This window comes from Selaginella moellendorffii, unplaced genomic scaffold (assembly GCF_000143415.4).
Source record: "Selaginella moellendorffii unplaced genomic scaffold, v1.0 SELMOscaffold_55, whole genome shotgun sequence".
Classification (NCBI taxonomy): Eukaryota; Viridiplantae; Streptophyta; class Lycopodiopsida; order Selaginellales; family Selaginellaceae; genus Selaginella; species Selaginella moellendorffii.
Genome location: NW_003314316.1, coordinates 108,115 through 124,445, shown reverse-complemented (window position 1 = coordinate 124,445; position 16,331 = coordinate 108,115). Strand labels below are relative to the sequence as shown.

General features: G+C 50.9%; 6 protein-coding genes across 9 annotated transcripts; 3 read left to right on the top strand and 3 right to left on the bottom strand.

Annotated features, from left to right (window-relative positions):
* Nucleotides 1–21: 21 nt before the first annotated feature.
* On the bottom strand, nucleotides 22–1,606 carry LOC9662088 (RNA polymerase II subunit A C-terminal domain phosphatase SSU72). Of its 2 annotated transcripts, XM_002982694.2 has the most exons (4): nucleotides 1,089–1,606; nucleotides 805–950; nucleotides 606–724; nucleotides 22–183 (listed from the first exon to the last, which is right to left on the bottom strand). In XM_002982694.2, the coding sequence occupies exons 1-4, from the start codon at nucleotides 1,301–1,303 to the stop codon at nucleotides 79–81; spliced, it is 585 nt and encodes a 194-aa protein (XP_002982740.1). In that variant the 5' UTR covers nucleotides 1,304–1,606; the 3' UTR covers nucleotides 22–78. The 2 variants fall into 2 exon arrangements, with proteins under 2 accessions (XP_002982740.1, XP_024543683.1); XM_024687915.1 differs by lacking the exon at nucleotides 22–183 and having other exon boundaries at nucleotides 273–724.
* A 20-nt stretch (nucleotides 1,607–1,626) lies between these two features.
* LOC9662087 (translationally-controlled tumor protein homolog) lies at nucleotides 1,627–2,482 on the top strand. The gene is made up of 2 exons (XM_002982802.2): nucleotides 1,627–2,131; nucleotides 2,214–2,482. The coding sequence occupies exons 1-2, from the start codon at nucleotides 1,743–1,745 to the stop codon at nucleotides 2,329–2,331; spliced, it is 507 nt and encodes a 168-aa protein (XP_002982848.1). The 5' UTR covers nucleotides 1,627–1,742; the 3' UTR covers nucleotides 2,332–2,482.
* A 5,566-nt stretch (nucleotides 2,483–8,048) lies between these two features.
* Nucleotides 8,049–10,073, top strand: LOC9662085 (vacuolar protein sorting-associated protein 22 homolog 1). 2 transcript variants are annotated; one of them, XM_002982800.2, is made up of 8 exons: nucleotides 8,049–8,109; nucleotides 8,164–8,274; nucleotides 8,338–8,473; nucleotides 8,527–8,681; nucleotides 8,847–8,954; nucleotides 9,009–9,098; nucleotides 9,199–9,418; nucleotides 9,504–10,073. In XM_002982800.2, the coding sequence occupies exons 1-7, from the start codon at nucleotides 8,059–8,061 to the stop codon at nucleotides 9,295–9,297; spliced, it is 750 nt and encodes a 249-aa protein (XP_002982846.1). In that variant the 5' UTR covers nucleotides 8,049–8,058; the 3' UTR covers nucleotides 9,298–9,418; nucleotides 9,504–10,073. The 2 variants fall into 2 exon arrangements, with proteins under 2 accessions (XP_002982846.1, XP_024543756.1); XM_024687988.1 differs by having other exon boundaries at nucleotides 9,478–10,073.
* A 205-nt stretch (nucleotides 10,074–10,278) lies between these two features.
* Nucleotides 10,279–12,789, top strand: LOC9661903 (peroxidase 29). Of its 2 annotated transcripts, XM_024687907.1 has the most exons (5): nucleotides 10,279–10,852; nucleotides 10,916–12,038; nucleotides 12,099–12,263; nucleotides 12,315–12,588; nucleotides 12,644–12,789. In XM_024687907.1, the coding sequence occupies exons 1-2, from the start codon at nucleotides 10,631–10,633 to the stop codon at nucleotides 11,672–11,674; spliced, it is 981 nt and encodes a 326-aa protein (XP_024543675.1). In that variant the 5' UTR covers nucleotides 10,279–10,630; the 3' UTR covers nucleotides 11,675–12,038; nucleotides 12,099–12,263; nucleotides 12,315–12,588; nucleotides 12,644–12,789. The 2 variants fall into 2 exon arrangements, with proteins under 2 accessions (XP_024543675.1, XP_024543674.1); XM_024687906.1 differs by having other exon boundaries at nucleotides 10,916–12,263.
* Nucleotides 12,790–12,862: 73 nt separating this feature from the next.
* LOC9662083 (pentatricopeptide repeat-containing protein At4g02750) lies at nucleotides 12,863–14,605 on the bottom strand. The gene has a single exon (XM_024687840.1). It carries the CDS (start codon nucleotides 14,603–14,605, stop codon nucleotides 12,863–12,865), a length of 1,743 nt encoding a protein of 580 aa, XP_024543608.1.
* Nucleotides 14,606–14,645: 40 nt separating this feature from the next.
* On the bottom strand, nucleotides 14,646–16,295 carry LOC112350864 (pentatricopeptide repeat-containing protein At4g02750-like). The gene has a single exon (XM_024687839.1). The coding sequence runs from the start codon at nucleotides 16,293–16,295 to the stop codon at nucleotides 14,646–14,648; it is 1,650 nt and encodes a 549-aa protein (XP_024543607.1).
* Between the last annotated feature and the right edge of the window lie 36 nt (nucleotides 16,296–16,331).

Genomic DNA, 16,331 nt, shown 5'->3' with positions numbered 1-16,331 from the left:
TTCAAATAGAATATCCAAAAAGAATCTAGGGCAAACAAACTTGGTATCACATTTTTCCAGCTTTTCTCTCTCATCGTCTCAATAGAAACATATGGTGTAGATCAATCTCCGCTTGTGTTGCTTCTCAAATCTCCGCACGATATCGTCGATCTCGTCCTCCCAGTTCTTCTCGCTCTCCTCGAGCTGCAAAACACGAGAGATTCGATCAAAACCACCTTTCTAAGTGAAAAAAGAATAGAGAAATCGCGAGGGAAGTTAAGAACATAAGCTAAGAACACAAACCATCGTGATCTTTCTTTAGTAGTGTGGTGTAAACTCCCCCAGAAGTTTAAAGAACTCGCTATGTACATAGCAATGGATGGATTTTCATTCTTTCATTGATAGGGTTTAGTGATATCCCGTGCCTCCGTCAACCACATCGATTTCCAAGAGCGATCTTCCAGATCGATTCATTCTATCGAGCTTGGAGTGGAGATGAAAGAAAAAAATCCTCTTTCGTTTGTCATCTTCTTTCTAAGGAGTGTTAGCGGGACAAACACCACACGGAAAATCTCTAGCAAGCATCGCGAAGGATCAAGATTGGGATCGAGGGAGAGGAATTTTACCTTTTTGCACAAATCCAGCGCGAGCTTGGCACCAACCGCTGCTTCTTCGTGGTTGTCTTTGACGTCCAAGTTCACGACCAGCACCGTCTTGAAGAGCGTTTGCTCGCGGTTTTGGAGATCTGCCAGGAACACATGAAAAAACTAAGAACGGGCAAAAGAATTGCGAAACAAACAAGCCGAGTAAGAAAAGAAAATGTACCTTCGTTGACAAGGTCGAAAACTCTCTCCTCGAAAGTCAGCACCACATCGAAGGCGCCATCGCCAGCGTTGTCTTGCCAGCGCTGGGGAGCGTCTTTGACACTCGCGTTACGCTTGAGCATCGGTAGCAAGCCGTTCCTTTTGTATCTGCAATGGCCAATGAAGCGACAAGGTCGTGAGAAACAACGAAAAAAGAAGGGGACCACAAAAACCAAGCCCAAGAACAAGAGCAAGAAGAAAAAGGCAAAGGAAGAAACGAAGAAAAGAAAAAATCGCAAACCATACAAGTCGGGATCCTTGTTCTTGAGATCTTCGATTATCGCAGTATACGGCGTTCCAAACTGGTAGATATTGGGGTCTCGAATCGTTGGCCCCGGGAGCTTCACTTGATTGCCTGTTCCATACGAGCTCACATCTAAGCCTTCTCTTTGCAAGAGGGCGTGAGCTTCCATACTCCGATTCTGATTGGAGGCACACACCATAGCATGGCGGAGCTTCATTATCGCCGCCGCCCTACGCTAATCTAGCTACAATCTCGCCATGGAGAGCGAGAATCCTCTCAACCCTAGCCGGACCTCCTCGCGGCAGCAAAAGGAGCTTGCTCGCTGGATCGATCTGGCATCAATCGCCGAAACAAAATACCTGGCCGCGAGCGCAGCGCAGCGCAAAAAACACTCTTGATGGAGATAGAGCCTCCAATCCGATGGGCTTCTTAACCTAAACGAAGGAGAACATTCTGTCGTAAAGGCCATGAGCACATTCTGTTTCGTGCATATTCCGTTAGAGATGGTGGAATATGCCTCTAGAAACCCTGGATATGGCTTTGCGCCGGCCCCTCTTTGTGGCGAGCTAGGGTTTGGAGGCGCGCAAGTAAGTAGGCGCTCTCTCGCCTCTCGAATTCCGGCAGATCTAGATCGAGGCCGCGCGTGGTCGATCGCCATGCTCGTGTACCAGGATTTGCTGTCTGGCGACGAGCTCCTGTCGGATTCCTTCCCCTACAAGGAGATCCAGAATGGCGTGCTGTGGGAGGTCGAGGGCAAATGGGTCGTGACGGGATGCGTGGACGTGGACATCGGCGCCAATCCATCGCAGGAGGGCGGCGAGGATGACGAAGGCGTGGACGATCAGGCAGCGAAAGTGGTGGACATTGTCGACACCTTTCGCCTCCAGGAGCAGCCAGCCTTCGACAAGAAGACGTTCCTCGGCTGCATGAAGAAGTTCATCAAGAACCTCACGGAGATCCTCCCCGAGGAGGAGAAGGCCGAGTTCAAGAAGAATGTGGAGGCCGCCGTCAAGTGGATCCTCTCCAAGCTCAATGACTTCCAGTTGTAAGTTCTCTCTTCTCTCGTTTGCTCTAGGATCTGCTCCAAGCTCGATTGGAACTGATGAGATCTCTGGTGTTTTTGGTAGCTTCGTCGGCGAGAGCATGAAGGACGATGCCACGTACGTCTTGGCATACTACAAGGAAGGCAGGTCGGATCCCACCTTCATCTACTTCAAGCACGCGCTCAAGGAAGTCAAGTGCTGAGTAGCGAGTGTTCTTCGATCAATCAGTGGTTCGCAAGGGATGTTTTCTAGTATGGTTTTGTATGCTACTGGTGATATCTTAATTCGTACTCTATGATGGATCAAATTTTTTCTCCTCTTATAATCAAATCCTTTCATCCTCGTTTATTAAATCTCGGCATTTATGTTCGTTATCAAACAGCCAAAGAACGAGCGTTTAAATGCGGGCCATTCGCGGCTCCTAAGTGAGCGCTTATTGTCCTTTCTTTAGATCTAGTGTGCATTCTTGTTAAGCCGAGTATCACTTGGAAATTGCGAAGTTTTTCATAGCTCTTCCTCTTTGCTGTTCTTTCAATTCCGGTGGGGGATTTGAACGTCTCCAAGTTCTCACCGAGATAAGAGCACAGCAAAAAATAGTTTCTACTTCCCTGCTCCCAGTGTCTGATTAGGAGATTTCTTAGAGCAAGTGGTACTACTTTGTGTCCAAAGATAAGAGGCCTTTGCTGGTGTTCGTCCTGGTCGTCAAGTTATATTTTCCAGTCACAATTGCTGGAGAGTACCCATGGAACTTGGAACATCCAAGCCCGAAAAACCAAAACTGGATACAACTTTGTTTTCGCAACTGGATGTGCCACTTGAAGCACTATTAGAATGCCACTGTGACTTCCCGGTCCTATGAGAGCCAATACTGGTGGAGAGTGCTCTCATCCTAGCTTACACCATAGGACAGCAGCTTGGAGATTGGGAAGTCGCACCTGAGCATAGGGGTGCATCCAATTACAAAGTAGTACCCGTTCTGCCGGCAGCACACTGATGCCTAAAAGTCTAGCCACATCCAGAAAAGGTGGCCTCCACATGGAATTCTAAGTTCCATGAAAACCAAATGTGAACTAATTCATGTCAAGCTTTCATTTTCTTCTTCTTTTTTGAGTTTTGAGCTTGATCAAGAGCATGTTGATCGTGCAAGTATAAGGCATGTCAGATCAGACATAGCTAGAATTGTCAAGAGTGATGCTTGCAGGGATATAGTTCTAGCCAAGACGTCTAGGCCAATGCAATCCACCCAAGCTCCATATACATATGGAAGAATGCAATGTTCTCATTCTGGCAGTGGTGTTCTTAACAGGTAAAAGTGCTCAATGTCCAAGTCAAGAAAATCATTTGACTGTAGGCAGTCCTTTTTTAGGGTGAAAGGCCATTGTATATTCCTGGATTATTCATGAAGATATATTTCATTGGTTTGATTAATAATCGAGTACATTCCTCCAATATATTTGTAATCAAGGTTTACTTATCACTAATAATTTATAGCAAAGTAGTGAAAGTCAAAGAAGATGTAAACTTGTCTTCTGGGAAACTAGACTTTCAGCAAGAATTGAAATTGGCATTTGAGGTAGACAGCTTGAGCACATCCCACAATATCTGTATAGTTTTCTTATCCTTGTCATGGTTTACAAGAAAAAAATAGCAAGAAAATCGTTTCTATCTTATCATCGAATGTTCTCTGCATACACTTATGTTCACCATACTTGTTTAAACTTCCATTGAAATGTTGTCATGGATGGAAGAGAACTTGTTAGCAATTATTAAATGACAGTTGCCATATTTGCAAGAGACGACAAGGATGATCATATCGGCCATCACTGCGACTGGGATTGTGAATCAATTGTCAATCAATCACCCGCTCACCAAGCATGCTGTGGAATTTTTCTGGATTCTTTACCAGTATAGAATAAACTGGCAATCCTAAAATCCTACACTGAGGTTGATGGCACTCTTGTCGCTTGAGGAGCTCTTGCCGCATCCACGGATTGTTATCGGGGATGAGAGCTGGATCATCAGGCATCTCCCAGATCCATGGAAGGATCCCGCGGGCTTCCTTTCCGGGTGTTAATGTCGTACAGGTAAATCCTTTTGCTGCTTGCGCGTTGCGAGTCGCTCTTTTTTCAGTGGCGAATTCGACGGCAGGCGGCCAGGCGGGATCCTCTTCCTGTGCGCCAAATGGTATAACATGTATGCTGCACTAGACGAGAAGCTTGAACAGGTCGGCGATGATCAAGAGAGCTACGTTCTCTACGGCGTGTTGCTCAATCGGGGATACCGAGTCTCGTTTTACAAGTGGGAGCGGCATCCTGATGGCACGGTCACAAAGGCGGCGTGGAACACAATCTACACTTTCAGGCGTTCATACGAAGCGCGTGAGCCATTCGGGGCATGCTCAACGAAGTGCAGGATAACAGCGACCTCGAAGTTCTTGAGGGTAGCATAGATGAGTGAGAATGCGGATCCAAAGTGGCGTGACTACCCTCCTATAGAGTTTGACGATCCGAGACTATAGCCCTCAAAGACCGGGGAGGGATGCCTTCAAAGATATCCATCCGCGAGCGAGCCGCGAGCAGCTCAACGGCGACAACTTTCTTGCCGACTAGAAGCAGGACAAAATCTGGCATCTAGTAGCGCTCCTTCACGCAAAAATCACAGCACACTCGCAAGCTCCTTGCGAATATGCTCAAGGCGACCATCCGGGCATCTTGTAGCGCTCATGCACGCAAAGATAAGATCGGCCTCCCTGCAACGCTAAGACCTGATATGATCGCGCATTTTAGATATGCCGGGGCATGGCGACGCTCCTCCCACACTGTCCGATCCATCTCGCTTCCCTTCTTATGCATCCTCAAAGGAAAACGGAGCCCTAACGATCTGTTCGTAGAGAGAGATAGGAAGACCGGGGTGTTGACGATTCGAGTGCTGCTGTCAATGATGATCGAACAGCGAGAAGACAAAAGCTGGATGAGAAAACCACGACCCTTCCCACGATCCGGAGCTGCAATAGGATTCCTTCAGCTAATGTAGAGCAGCTGACCGAGATGTTTGAGGGAGATGTATAGAGGATCCAGAAGATTCTGGTCTATAAGCGAAAGGTGATGTTTCTCTTCTTCTTTCTCTTGTAAATGATTTTCAAGGAATTTCTTTTCGTTCACAATTCAGACCACGCGGAAAATCGCTCCTGTGGGTACGAAAGTCTCGTTATCTCCTTCGATGTTCCAAAACAAACAGTCTTTTCTCTTCGACCGAAGAATCATCTTATAACCTTGCGTTCTTGTAGGTGCTCCTCCAAGAAGGACGCATTGGAAAAAGTTACTCTAGGCTCTTCGTGCATTGCTTAAAGAAGTCACGGCCTGAGGCAAGTCCATCAAAATTCCATGTAGCTGGAGAAATCCTGATTTCTCTGTTTGTAACGACTTTTTTTTTCAGATAATAGCTTCGTTGATGGTGCATCGGTAGAAATCCCGGGAAAATGGTGACGCTGACGATGATTGGTTCACGGGTAGGGCGAGCCCGTGCCAGTGAACCGCCTTAACGTGCACGTGGCGAGCCCGTTGAGGCAGTACACTTGGCAACCCGTAAGTGGAGGTTTAAGTCAGTCCAATTAAACATTACCATGTGTACTAAGATTTGTCTGGCAGTACATGTTCTTGAGGCCACAACAAACCACATAAGATCATAGCGACTCAGTAGTAAAATTCTCGCAAATAACAAAACTTGATCTGAAAGCTGCAAACAGCCGGAGCACCTTAAGGGGCGAGTCATTGGCGACAATGGTGGTGGAGTTACCCAGCAACGACGGTGGAGGCTGGAACACTGGCAACAATGGTGGCGGAGGCTGGAACACCGGTGAAGATGGTGGTGGAAATGGCTGGGGCAGTGGAGAAGTTTGTGATAACAACGCTACTTGGGGTGGTAGCACTGGAGAAAAAATGCCCGGCAAAACTCCTGGAGAAAGCAACGAGCACCCCGCGCCAAGACGGTGAAGGAGCACAAGGATGACATGATAAAAGAGTGGTGCCTCAGCTCCTATGCATAAGAAGAGACATGGGGTGGATTTTCTGGCAACACTGAGTAGTAAGTTGTGGCAGAGTGTAAGAAATCAAAGCTCCTCTACATGCGCGTTTGAAATTCAAATCCTGTAGGAGGTGGTGATCTCGATTGCCCGGGTAGTGTGGCTGACTTGTATCGTTTTCTTTCTTCACCTGAGCTTAATAATACAAAGGCCATGCAGTCGTAAACAACATGAAACACATCTTCCACCTGACCTGTTTGGCATAAGCGACAAATGCGAAGATGCAGGGGTGTTCTTAGTCCCATTTCTACAAGGAGCATATGATCGCATCGATATGATGCCAGGGTGTGTGGCAGAACGTCACAGAACTCATTGAGCACGTAGACCCAGGTTTAGCCGCTGACGGAGCTGGCAAGAGTATATCATCGGCATAGAGCAGCGCATATAGGTGCATGCCAGAGAATTGGTAAGAAGTGAGCACCTTCCCCTGCAACATCCACGTAGATGGCGAACAAAGTTGGGGATAGATGGCGTACACCGATGTGTGACTCAATCGGCAGGCTGTCAAAGATTTGCAATTGCACCATCCGATATAGTTCAAAGATAGCAAGTCCACATATCCCAGGAAAAGGACTCGGTTCCATTCTTTAGTGTCAGGAGTTGGTCTTTACAAGAACAAGGCCTCCGGAAACCCTTCCCACTCCTTTCCATCCAACTAGAGAGCTCTTTCTCCAGCAAGCAGGCAAATATCTTTGCAAAAATGTGGCCACATCCAATGTTTTGTAGCTGGTGACAACAGAGGGATCCCCGGATTTGTATAGGAGGATAACTCTATTGACCGTCCAGGCCATGGGGAAGCCTCTATTTAATTAAAGATCTCCACTAGCAATCCACCCTGGCCCCGCAAATCCAAGAGGTCCTGTATGCAAATGTACATGGATCATGTCGTATCCACACGCCATATGGTTGTTGCATTTACTGTAGCGTCGCTTTTGGCCGCGTGCTATCTTTGCAAAGCACTTGCGGAGCTTGAGAACTGTGGCAGGGAGTTCACGGGCAAAGACCTATTGGTGGTGAGCTTCAGCCAAAAGAGCTCTGGATTTAAATTCGAAAGCACCACCTAGTGATTTGCGAGGTTTGCGGGGCTTCAGAAAAGCACCGCGCTCAGTCTTATCCTCAGGATTTGCAGTAAGATCGCACAATTGCCCGGAAAGCTTCAGCATTGAGATATAAGAGCACAGCTACGGCGATCTTTCCATGCCGTGATGCGATAAGCCGCTATTATTGCAGTCCAGCTATGTTTTTGTATGTGATATATATTGAGATCACGTTGAAATTTGAATGGTTTAAGTTTCCCAGTCATGACGACGACCCTCCCAACACCTTCCACTGAAAGAGAGGTTGGAATTGTTGCTTCATCGATCTTCCAGTTATGAACACGTTCTATCATCTCTATGAACTCCCAGTGTGAATTGTAAGACTTCTTGATGTTGGTATCACAACTCAATTCTTTCTCATCCCAGAAAACTTTGCTTTGTTAGAGTTGAAATCTATAAAACCAGAAGGAAGAATTAATGCACAAGATGCAAACCTTCCCATTGATCCCAAGGTAGATAAGAAATTAAAGCTAAACCCAAGCCCCGTATCTAGAAAATCCTTCCACCACGAATTTTGATTTGACATCCCTGTAGTTTTCTAGATTTCTGGAAAAAAAAAAACTCATCCATAGGATGGAAAATCACATTCTTTTATGCGTAGTTGGTTGGTAGGGACATAATTGGCCATAGCATCAATTTACCACTCCAGTTATCACTTACTATGAACAACATAGCTTTACATAGCTTTGGAAATGAATAAAAGAGAAATTTACCTCAAAATCCATGATTTTAGGGCTCTTCTTCTTGGACGATGAAGAGGCGCCCTGGGATCTCGGGATTGCATTCCGCGGCTGCAGCTAGGGTATGCGATTGTTTCAGCTGTGGGGATCGGACGCTGTGCTTTCGTTGATTCCAGGATCAGTATCGATCTGTTGGCGAGAATGTGGCGAGAATCCGGACAGATCTTCTCAAAGATCAGCTGGCGACGTTTAGGACGCAGCTAGAAGAATTTGCGCGCAAGCACAAGGTATGGGAGTGGAATCGTGAGCGTGAATGGGATTCAAGGTATTTGCTTTGGTTTGTTTCTTAGCATGATATCAAGAAGAATCCAGCGTTCCGGGCTCAGTTCCATGAGATGTGTTCCAAAGTCGGGGTCGATCCTTTAGCGTCCAACAAAGGCTTCTGGGCCGAGCTTCTAGGAATTGGAGATTTTTACTACGAAATTGGTAAGTTTTCTTCGTGTTCTCCCTTTTTTTGGTTGATGAGTCTCAGCTCGCAGGTGTCCAGATTGTAGAGATCTGCCTTGCGACTCGATCTCACAATGGAGGACTAATTGATCTCAACGAGCTCTGCTCGATGCTATCCAAGAAGAGACGAACGTCCCGGGAGCCGATCACTACCGATGATTGTCTCAAGGCGATTGACAAGCTCAAGGTATGGAAAACACGAGAAAACCTGGGCAGAAAAAACTTCGTTGGATCAATTCTGTTCGCTTCTTCTTCTTTTTGTTTTCCATTTATTTGTTTGCAGTGTGATGGGTTATCTTTCGATGATTTTGCAGACTCGTCAACCATTCGTCCCATGACGGCTTATTTGCAGGTACTCGGAAGTGGCTTCGAGGTTTTCACCGTCGGCAAAAAGAAACTCGTTCGCTCTGTTCCAACCGAGCTCAACAAAGACCACAACCAAATCTTAGAACTCGCAGAGGTGATTGAAACTTTTGAGACTACGTATCTTATACTCTTCTTTTTTTACTTCCAGGTCCGTGGATTTGTTCTGGTTGAAGACGTAGAACGCGCTCTATCGTGGCATCCCGGTCGAGTGATCGATGCTTTGGAAACATTGATGAAGGTGAGACACTCTCAGAATTCTTCACTAGTTTCCAATCAGGGAAAACGTTTAGTTGGTTTGATCATTCTTTCGTTTGTTTCTAATTCTTTTTCCACTACAGGAAGGCCTGGTGATGATTGACGATGGACACCCTGATAGGAAAAGAAGGTATTGGTTTCCTTGTGTTAGTCTCAGTTCTAGCAATGCGGAAGAACTCTAGAAAGATCGAAGCTGTGAATACAGTCCCGCCATTCTTTGGCTTTCTCCTTTCCTTTCGCGGCCTTCCAGTTGGCGATCCTTCTTCTGGAAGGAGTCTACCTGATGTCTGGAACGATCATCAGGTACATAAATTCTAGAGCCTCTTTCATTTTCCATGTTTTTTATGGACACTCTTGAACAGGTTTTACGTTGCTTATTTCCTTGCAGACGCTGCTCAGGTGCGCTTGGTGTGATGCAACTTTCTGCCCGATCATCTACCCAGCAATACAAGAGTTTTTTCAACAAAGTGAACTCTTGCCCCAGTTTTTCAAGCGACAGGGCCACTATGCCGACGCTGTAGTGTCGTACAGAGAAGCACTGCGAGCCGGCTCGAAAACGCTGTGCTCCTGGCTGGCAACTTGGCGTGGCCTTATACGGTGGTATCGAAGCAGCGCCTTGTCTGAAGCAAAAACGTTAAAGAGGCCATCTTGGTGCTGATAGATGCTGCCAAGAAATCCATGGTCGCCAGGATGACGAGGTGCCTGGAAGTTCTGCTTTGCTCTAGCGACGTGCAGGCATTTGGAAGAGTGTGCTTCCGGCGATCATCAAGACGCTCAAGGTGGCCATGAAGAGCGCTACAAAGTTTCTTGAAGCAAGCGGATAGAGGTTCCTAAGCGAGTTGCAGACGAGCATCCCGGAGCTGAATAGTCGACGCCGCCATAGATTGTAACGAGTGTTTGTAAAAGGCCAAGTTTTTGGACGTGGTACTTGAGCTTTGCAACTCTCCTAAATTTCTCATTAGAGAAATGCCAAAGAAGGGCATTTGTTCTCCCTTGAAATTCTCCCTTCTAGAAGTGCTCATTTCGAGGGAGCTCATGGTAAAAATCAAGGTAGGGATGGTATAAAAAAAGTATCACCACACAATTCATCATCCGAGCAGCACAGCATAATTTCTTGCCTCCCCCTTCAATTTTTACCTCCCTTTTTTTAACTTTGTGGCAGCTTTAGCAAGTCAAGCATTGATGTTTTGGAGCTAGAGCTCCCCTGTACATATACCAACCAGGGATCTCTCCTCATACGCACGCATTCTCTCCCAATGAGTAGTGAGACGATCCCCAAGTCTCGCTGCTAGCAATCGAGCGAGCGATGATCTAGCGATCTTGACCTTTGAGAGAGCTTCCTGCAATTCGAATTTGCTCCCCTGCAAGGAAGAGGAATCCGTGGTACCTCGATCGGTTGAAGCATTTGTGCGCATTCAATCGAATCGAGGCCTGGTTGCGTTCGCTCAGATCCAATTCCTCCCTTGCAGCAGATCAATCGGTACGTACCTGATCGAATTGGAGCGAGAGACGGCGATGGCGGTGAATTGGGGATCCAATTTCGCAATGTGGGTGATTCTAGCCATGGTCCTGACACTCGCAAGCTCGAGCTCCTCCCAGCTCTCGTTCGGTTTCTACAAGAAATCTTGCCCGGGGCTGGAGAGCACGGTGAGATCGACGATCATGAGCAGCCTCTTTGGCGATCCCACCGCCGGGGCGGCGCTCCTCCGCCTCTCCTTCCACGACTGCCAAGTCGGGGTAAGCTAGATAGACTTTATCGAGAGAGCTGGCCACTGACATCCTCGATCAATTTCCATCCAGGGCTGCGACGCATCGATCCTGCTCAACAACAAGGGCTCCATCACCAGCGAGATGGCGTCCGATCGAAATTTCGGCGTCCGGGAGCTCGCGATCATCGATCGGATCAAGGCGGCGGTGGACGCGCAATGCGGCGGCGGAGAGGTCTCGTGCGCGGACATCGTCGCGCTAGCGGGCCGGGACGCCGCGGCGATTGCTGGCGGCCCGGATTTCCCCATCCAGCTCGGGCGGAGGGATGCCACATTCGCGAGCAATCGCGCCGCCGACGCGGCGCTGCCCCCGCCCACGATCAGCGTCGACAAATTTCTGGATATCTTCCGCGCCATGGGCATGTCCATCGAGGAGAGCGTGGCGATCATGGGCGCGCACACGCTGGGCGTCGGCCACTGCCTCAACATCGTCAATCGCCTCTACCCGACCCTGGATTCCAACCTCAATCCCTTCTACGCGGCGCGCCTCCGGATCAGCTGCCCCGTCTCGGATCCGCGATTCATTCTCAACACCACCACGGTGATGAACGATTTCACCAGCTTGCGATTCGACAATCGCTACTACCAGGAGGTGAGCTCCAGGCTCGGGCTCTTCAGCATCGACGCGGCGCTGGGCCAAGACTCGAGAACCAGCACCGCGGTAGCGAAATTCGCCCAGGACCAGAACCAATTCTTCCAGACATACATCACCGCCTACCAGAAGCTCACCGCCCACAAGGTGCTCACGGGCAGTAGCGGCCAGATCAGGAAGAACTGCCGCTACGTGAATTGATTCGTTTGTTCTCCCCTGTTCTTCCCTCGCTGTTTCCTTCGTCATACCCTGCATTTTCCCTGGTCATACCCCACCTTTACCTCCACGTCACCATTTTTGTAGAAAAAGAACCGGAATTTTGCCCGGAATAAAGATTTAAACGAGTGGTTGTGGATGTATCATCGTCTGGGGCAGATTTCTTTCGTCCCATGCGCAATGGCGCTGGCATCGCGGCATGGCGTCCACGCTCTCGGCGCGCCATCGCCATTCCTCCACCGGAGGAGCGGATTAAATCCTCTTCCCAGCAGGAACCACGTCGCGATCGCCAGGAGGAGTAGTCTCATCCGGGCCAAGAAATTGGAATCGTCGTCGCCGTCTTCCTCCGGTAAGAATGTGAAGCAACCAGATTCTTCCTCCAAGGTCGCGATTTCGGATGACAAAGCAGAAATCCGGAGCGAAATCCTCGTCGTCGTCGAATCCCACTCCAGCTCCTTTTCCCAACGACGATTATTTCGATCCAGGAATGGTTCCAGATTTCTGGGAAGGGCCGCAGTGGAACTGGCTGGGATTCATCCTGCAGTATCTCTGGGCGATTGGAATCGTGGTAGCGGTAAGTCGCCATTCTTGTCCAATCTTTGCTTGTCTTGATTTGCTCGAGCAGGTCATCACTTGCGGGATCCTGTTCGTAACTTACAAGCCTAGAGAGGCCGATTATAGGTTCCGGGAACCGCCTAGCTTGGAGGACGTAAAAAAAATCCTGGATGAGCGTCGCAGTCCCGGCGAGGTTGAAGAACAGGCAGCACCAGCTCCACAAATCGAAGAAGAAGCGTCCAAATTCGAGGAGGAAAAAGAGCCCGAGATCAAGGAGGCCGAGGTGGTGGAGTCCGAGATAGTGGAGCCCGAGCTCTCCATCAATTAGTACCAGAGCTATACATGTACGTGACATCTTCATTCGTTTTACTTTCCTTTGTTTTCTCACGTTTGTCACAGGGATCTATTCGGATACGCCGTCGAAAACAAGCACAGGTTACGAGCATCACAGCGCTAGTGAGTTCTTTCCAAAATTTTCTCGCGAATTTTTTACGCAAGTTCTTCGTTTTCATCCGAAATCTAATCCAACTAGCAGAGTCGAGGCTTTCAATCGTCTCATCTTTCATTCCAGGTGGAGTAGCCGAGAACTACCAGATCACAGCAATAGTTCTCCAACTCTCACGCAAGTTCTTCATTCTCCTCCTCCTGATCGAGTGATCCATCGTCACAAACGATCAAGTTCGCGAGCATCACATACGCTGACGAGTCCTCGGGCTTCAATCCCGACACCTCTCTCGCCGCACTCGCAGCCTGCTGGTCACCGCCCTGCGATCCTCCCAGCAATGACGCCCAGATCGCAGCGTCGGGATCAAACGGCAAGCTCCGGATGAGCTCCTCCGCCTCGCCCAGCAGCTTGCTCCTCCCGAGCATGTCGATCAAGCAGCAGAAGTGATCCTTGTTGGGGACGATCCCGCGGGTCTCTTGCATCAACACGAAGCATCCCCGGCCTCGTTCCAGCAGCCCCGAGTAGCTACACCCGGCGAGCAGCGACACGAAGGTGGCATCGTCGGGAGCAACACCCTCGAGCTCCATCGCTCGCTGGAGATCGAAAGCCTCGTCGCAGTGTCCGTTCTGGGCATACGCGTGGATCATCGTCGTCCAGGAGACTGGATCCCTGTGAGAAATCCGATCGAACGCGAGCTTCGCCTCGGCTACGTCCCCGGATCTGGTGTACCCAGCGATGAGCAGCGTCGAAGACACGATGTTCCACTCCGGCATGCTCTCGTAGATCGCTCGAGCCTCGCGGAGCTGGCTCGTCTGGATCAACGACTGGAGGATCGAATTCCACGCCGAGAGATCCCACTGCGGCATTCTCTGGAACGCCGCTCTCGCCCAATCGTGGTGACCATTCTCGACGTAGGCCCGGATGAGCGCCGTCCAGCAGATCCCATCGCGCTGGAGCAGCGCCATACCATCGAAGATCCTGTGCGCTACCTCTGGGTCCCCTCGTTGGGCATACACCGCGAGCATCGACGTGCGCGCCACCAAATCATCCTCTCGCATCGCCAGAAAGATCTCTTCAGCACGATCGGGATCGCGGCTCTCGGCGTAAGCGACCACCATCACTGTCCAGGAGACCACATTCCACGCCGGCATCACTTCGAAGATCGCTCGAGCTTCCTCCGGATGCCCGCTCTGGGCGTACGCTCGGATCGCGGCATTCCACGCGATCACGTCGCGCTGCTGGGTCTGATCGAAGGCATCCTTCGCTTTCCCAGGATCTTGGGCGAGGCCGTAAGCTCTGACGATCAGCGTTTTCGAGACGGCATCACACCCCGGCATCCTGGAGAAGACACGCTCCACCGCGGAGATATGCCCGTTCTGGGCATACGCTTGGATCATCCCGTTCCACGCCGCGAGATCCCGCTGCTCCATCGAATCAAAGAGCTGCTTGGTTGCCGAGAGATCGCCCTCTTGCGCGTGCGCCATCGCCATCGCAGTGCACGAGACTGGATTCCACTGCGGCATCCGGTGGAACACACCCAGAAGCTCCGCCAGATTGCCACTCTCCGCCCAGCCCTTGGCGATGGTGTTCCAGGAGACGATGCCACGGCCGGGCATCTCCAAGAACGCGCGCCTTGCTCGGCGGAGGCAGCCATTCTGGACGTAGGCCGCGATGAGGATGTTCCAAGAGTAGGGATTGGGGTCGGGGATGGCCAAGAACACGCCCTCCGCGTCGTCGACACTGCCGCATTTGCCATACATCTCCACCAGGAGATTTGCCAGTAATCGATCGTGGCGGAGCTCGCAGCCAGCGATTCTCGCGTGGATCTCCCTCCCCCTCGCGATGTTCTTGGAGTCGCCGCAAGATTTGATGAGAAGAGAGAGCTCGGCGTCGATCCCTGGAAGAACCCTTCGCATATCGCAAGGATCGATCGAAATTTCGATTCCTCCTCACGATCTACTCGACCATCTGTGCCTGATTGAGAAGAACGTAGGGGGCCGATCGATCCGGGGTGAGGTGCGCGATCCTCGTTGCGGCCTTGGATCCCCGCGATGGATCGCCGTGGACGCGGCAAGCGCCGAGGAGCGTCGTCCAGGAGATTTCGTCCTCCTGGAACGGCATCTCACGGATGAGATCCTCGGCGTCGTGGAGCTCCCTCCCGGATCGACCGAGAAGATCGATGAGACAGTGGAAGTGCTCGACGCGCGGCTGGATGTCGTGATCCTGGAGCATCGAATGGAAATACTGGCGAGCGCGCTCGAGAGATCCGCCATGGCTGCATCCGGCAAGAACGCACAGGAATGTGAGCTGATTCGGGCGCATGGATTCCAGTAGCATCGCGTGGAAGAGCTCCAGCGCCTCGCGAGGATGCCCGTTCTGCGTGTAGGCATCGATCATCGTGGTCCAGGAGATCACATCCCTATTTGGCATCGCATCGAAGGATCGCCGCGCTCGATCCAGATGCCCGTGCTGCGACAGCGCTTCGGTCATGGCATTCCACGCCGTCACGTCCCTCCACGGCATCCGATCGAAAATCTCCGCGGCCTCGGCAAGATTTCCACTCGCCGCGTGAGCCTGCGCCATGGCGTTCCAAGAAACAAGATCCCGCCCTGGAATCCTGTCGAACTCCGCGATCGCGGCGCTCAATCCCCCCGGGCTCCACGCCAGCGCGACGATCATCGACGTCGCGCTGATCACGCTGTGCTGCGGCATCCGATCGAAAGCGCGCCTCGCGTCGCCCGGAAACCCTAGCTGCGCGAACGCCGCGATGAGCGTGTTCCACGACGCCGCGTCGCGCTCCGGCATGGAATCGAAGCACTCACTCGCGGATTCCAGCTCGCGATTGGAGACGCACGCTTGCATCAGCGCGTTCCAAGTGACCACATTGCGCTGGGGCATGCTCGAGAAGATTCGCCTCGCATCTTCCAGATACCCGTTCTCGGCATATGCTTGGCACATTGCTGTCCACGATACCACATCCTGCGCGGCGCTGGCAAAGAATATCCTCTCCGCCTCGTCCACATTGCCGGCGCCTCCGTACGCCACTATCATGGCCGTGGACGCCGTCGCGTCACTTTCGGCCATGAGGCCCATCACGGAGCTGGCACCAACAAGATGCCCTCTTTGGGCATATGCGACGACCATGGCCGTACAGGGAGTGGTGCTTAGCTGGGGCATCTTTAAGAGCATCTTCTTGGCGAGGTCCAGTTGCCCAGACCGCGTTAGCGCTCGTGTGATTGATACCCAAGAGAGGGCATTCTTGGCGGCCATTTGGACGAAGAGCTTCCATGCCTCGTAGGGTTTGCCATTCTTGCCATAGGCGAAGATCAGGTTGTTCCTGGAGAATGTGTTTGGCGATCGCATCGCGGAGAACACCGCCTCCGCCTCCTCCAATCCGCCGCAGCTGCCATACATCTCGATGAGGAGATTGTGGAGGAATGTGACGCCGCTGTGGGCGCTGGTGAGGATTTGATCGTGTGCGCGGCGGCAGCAGGCTAGATCGCCGGAGCTGGTGCTGTTCTTGATGATCTTGGCAAGGGCCGGCACGTCGAGAAGCTCTCTCTTGGATTGGCCGCCCAGGGCGCGAGTGATCTGCTTCAAATCCATTGCCAAGATCGCCGATGCTGGGCATCACGACGTCGA

What these genes read in the sequence shown, in the direction of transcription:
- LOC9662088 (XM_024687915.1), bottom strand. Translation starts at nt 1,303, where the DNA reads ATGAAGCTCCGCCATGCTATGGTGTGTGCCTCCAATCAGAATCGGAGT. An exon ending in AAGAACAAGGATCCCGACTT is followed by an intron (nt 951 to 1,088) that starts GTATGGTTTGCG and finishes TGGCCATTGCAG; the next exon opens with ATACAAAAGGAACGGCTTGC. An exon ending in TTTCGACCTTGTCAACGAAG is followed by an intron (nt 725 to 804) that starts GTACATTTTCTT and finishes TGTTCCTGGCAG; the next exon opens with ATCTCCAAAACCGCGAGCAA.
- LOC9662087 (XM_002982802.2), top strand. Translation starts at nt 1,743, where the DNA reads ATGCTCGTGTACCAGGATTTGCTGTCTGGCGACGAGCTCCTGTCGGAT. An exon ending in AAGCTCAATGACTTCCAGTT is followed by an intron (nt 2,132 to 2,213) that starts GTAAGTTCTCTC and finishes TGTTTTTGGTAG; the next exon opens with CTTCGTCGGCGAGAGCATGA.
- LOC9662085 (XM_002982800.2), top strand. Translation starts at nt 8,059, where the DNA reads ATGAAGAGGCGCCCTGGGATCTCGGGATTGCATTCCGCGGCTGCAGCT. An exon ending in AATTTGCGCGCAAGCACAAG is followed by an intron (nt 8,275 to 8,337) that starts GTATGGGAGTGG and finishes TTTGTTTCTTAG; the next exon opens with CATGATATCAAGAAGAATCC. An exon ending in AGGCGATTGACAAGCTCAAG is followed by an intron (nt 8,682 to 8,846) that starts GTATGGAAAACA and finishes GCTTATTTGCAG; the next exon opens with GTACTCGGAAGTGGCTTCGA.
- LOC9661903 (XM_024687907.1), top strand. Translation starts at nt 10,631, where the DNA reads ATGGCGGTGAATTGGGGATCCAATTTCGCAATGTGGGTGATTCTAGCC. An exon ending in TCCACGACTGCCAAGTCGGG is followed by an intron (nt 10,853 to 10,915) that starts GTAAGCTAGATA and finishes ATTTCCATCCAG; the next exon opens with GGCTGCGACGCATCGATCCT.
- LOC9662083 (XM_024687840.1), bottom strand. Translation starts at nt 14,605, where the DNA reads ATGCGAAGGGTTCTTCCAGGGATCGACGCCGAGCTCTCTCTTCTCATC.
- LOC112350864 (XM_024687839.1), bottom strand. Translation starts at nt 16,295, where the DNA reads ATGGATTTGAAGCAGATCACTCGCGCCCTGGGCGGCCAATCCAAGAGA.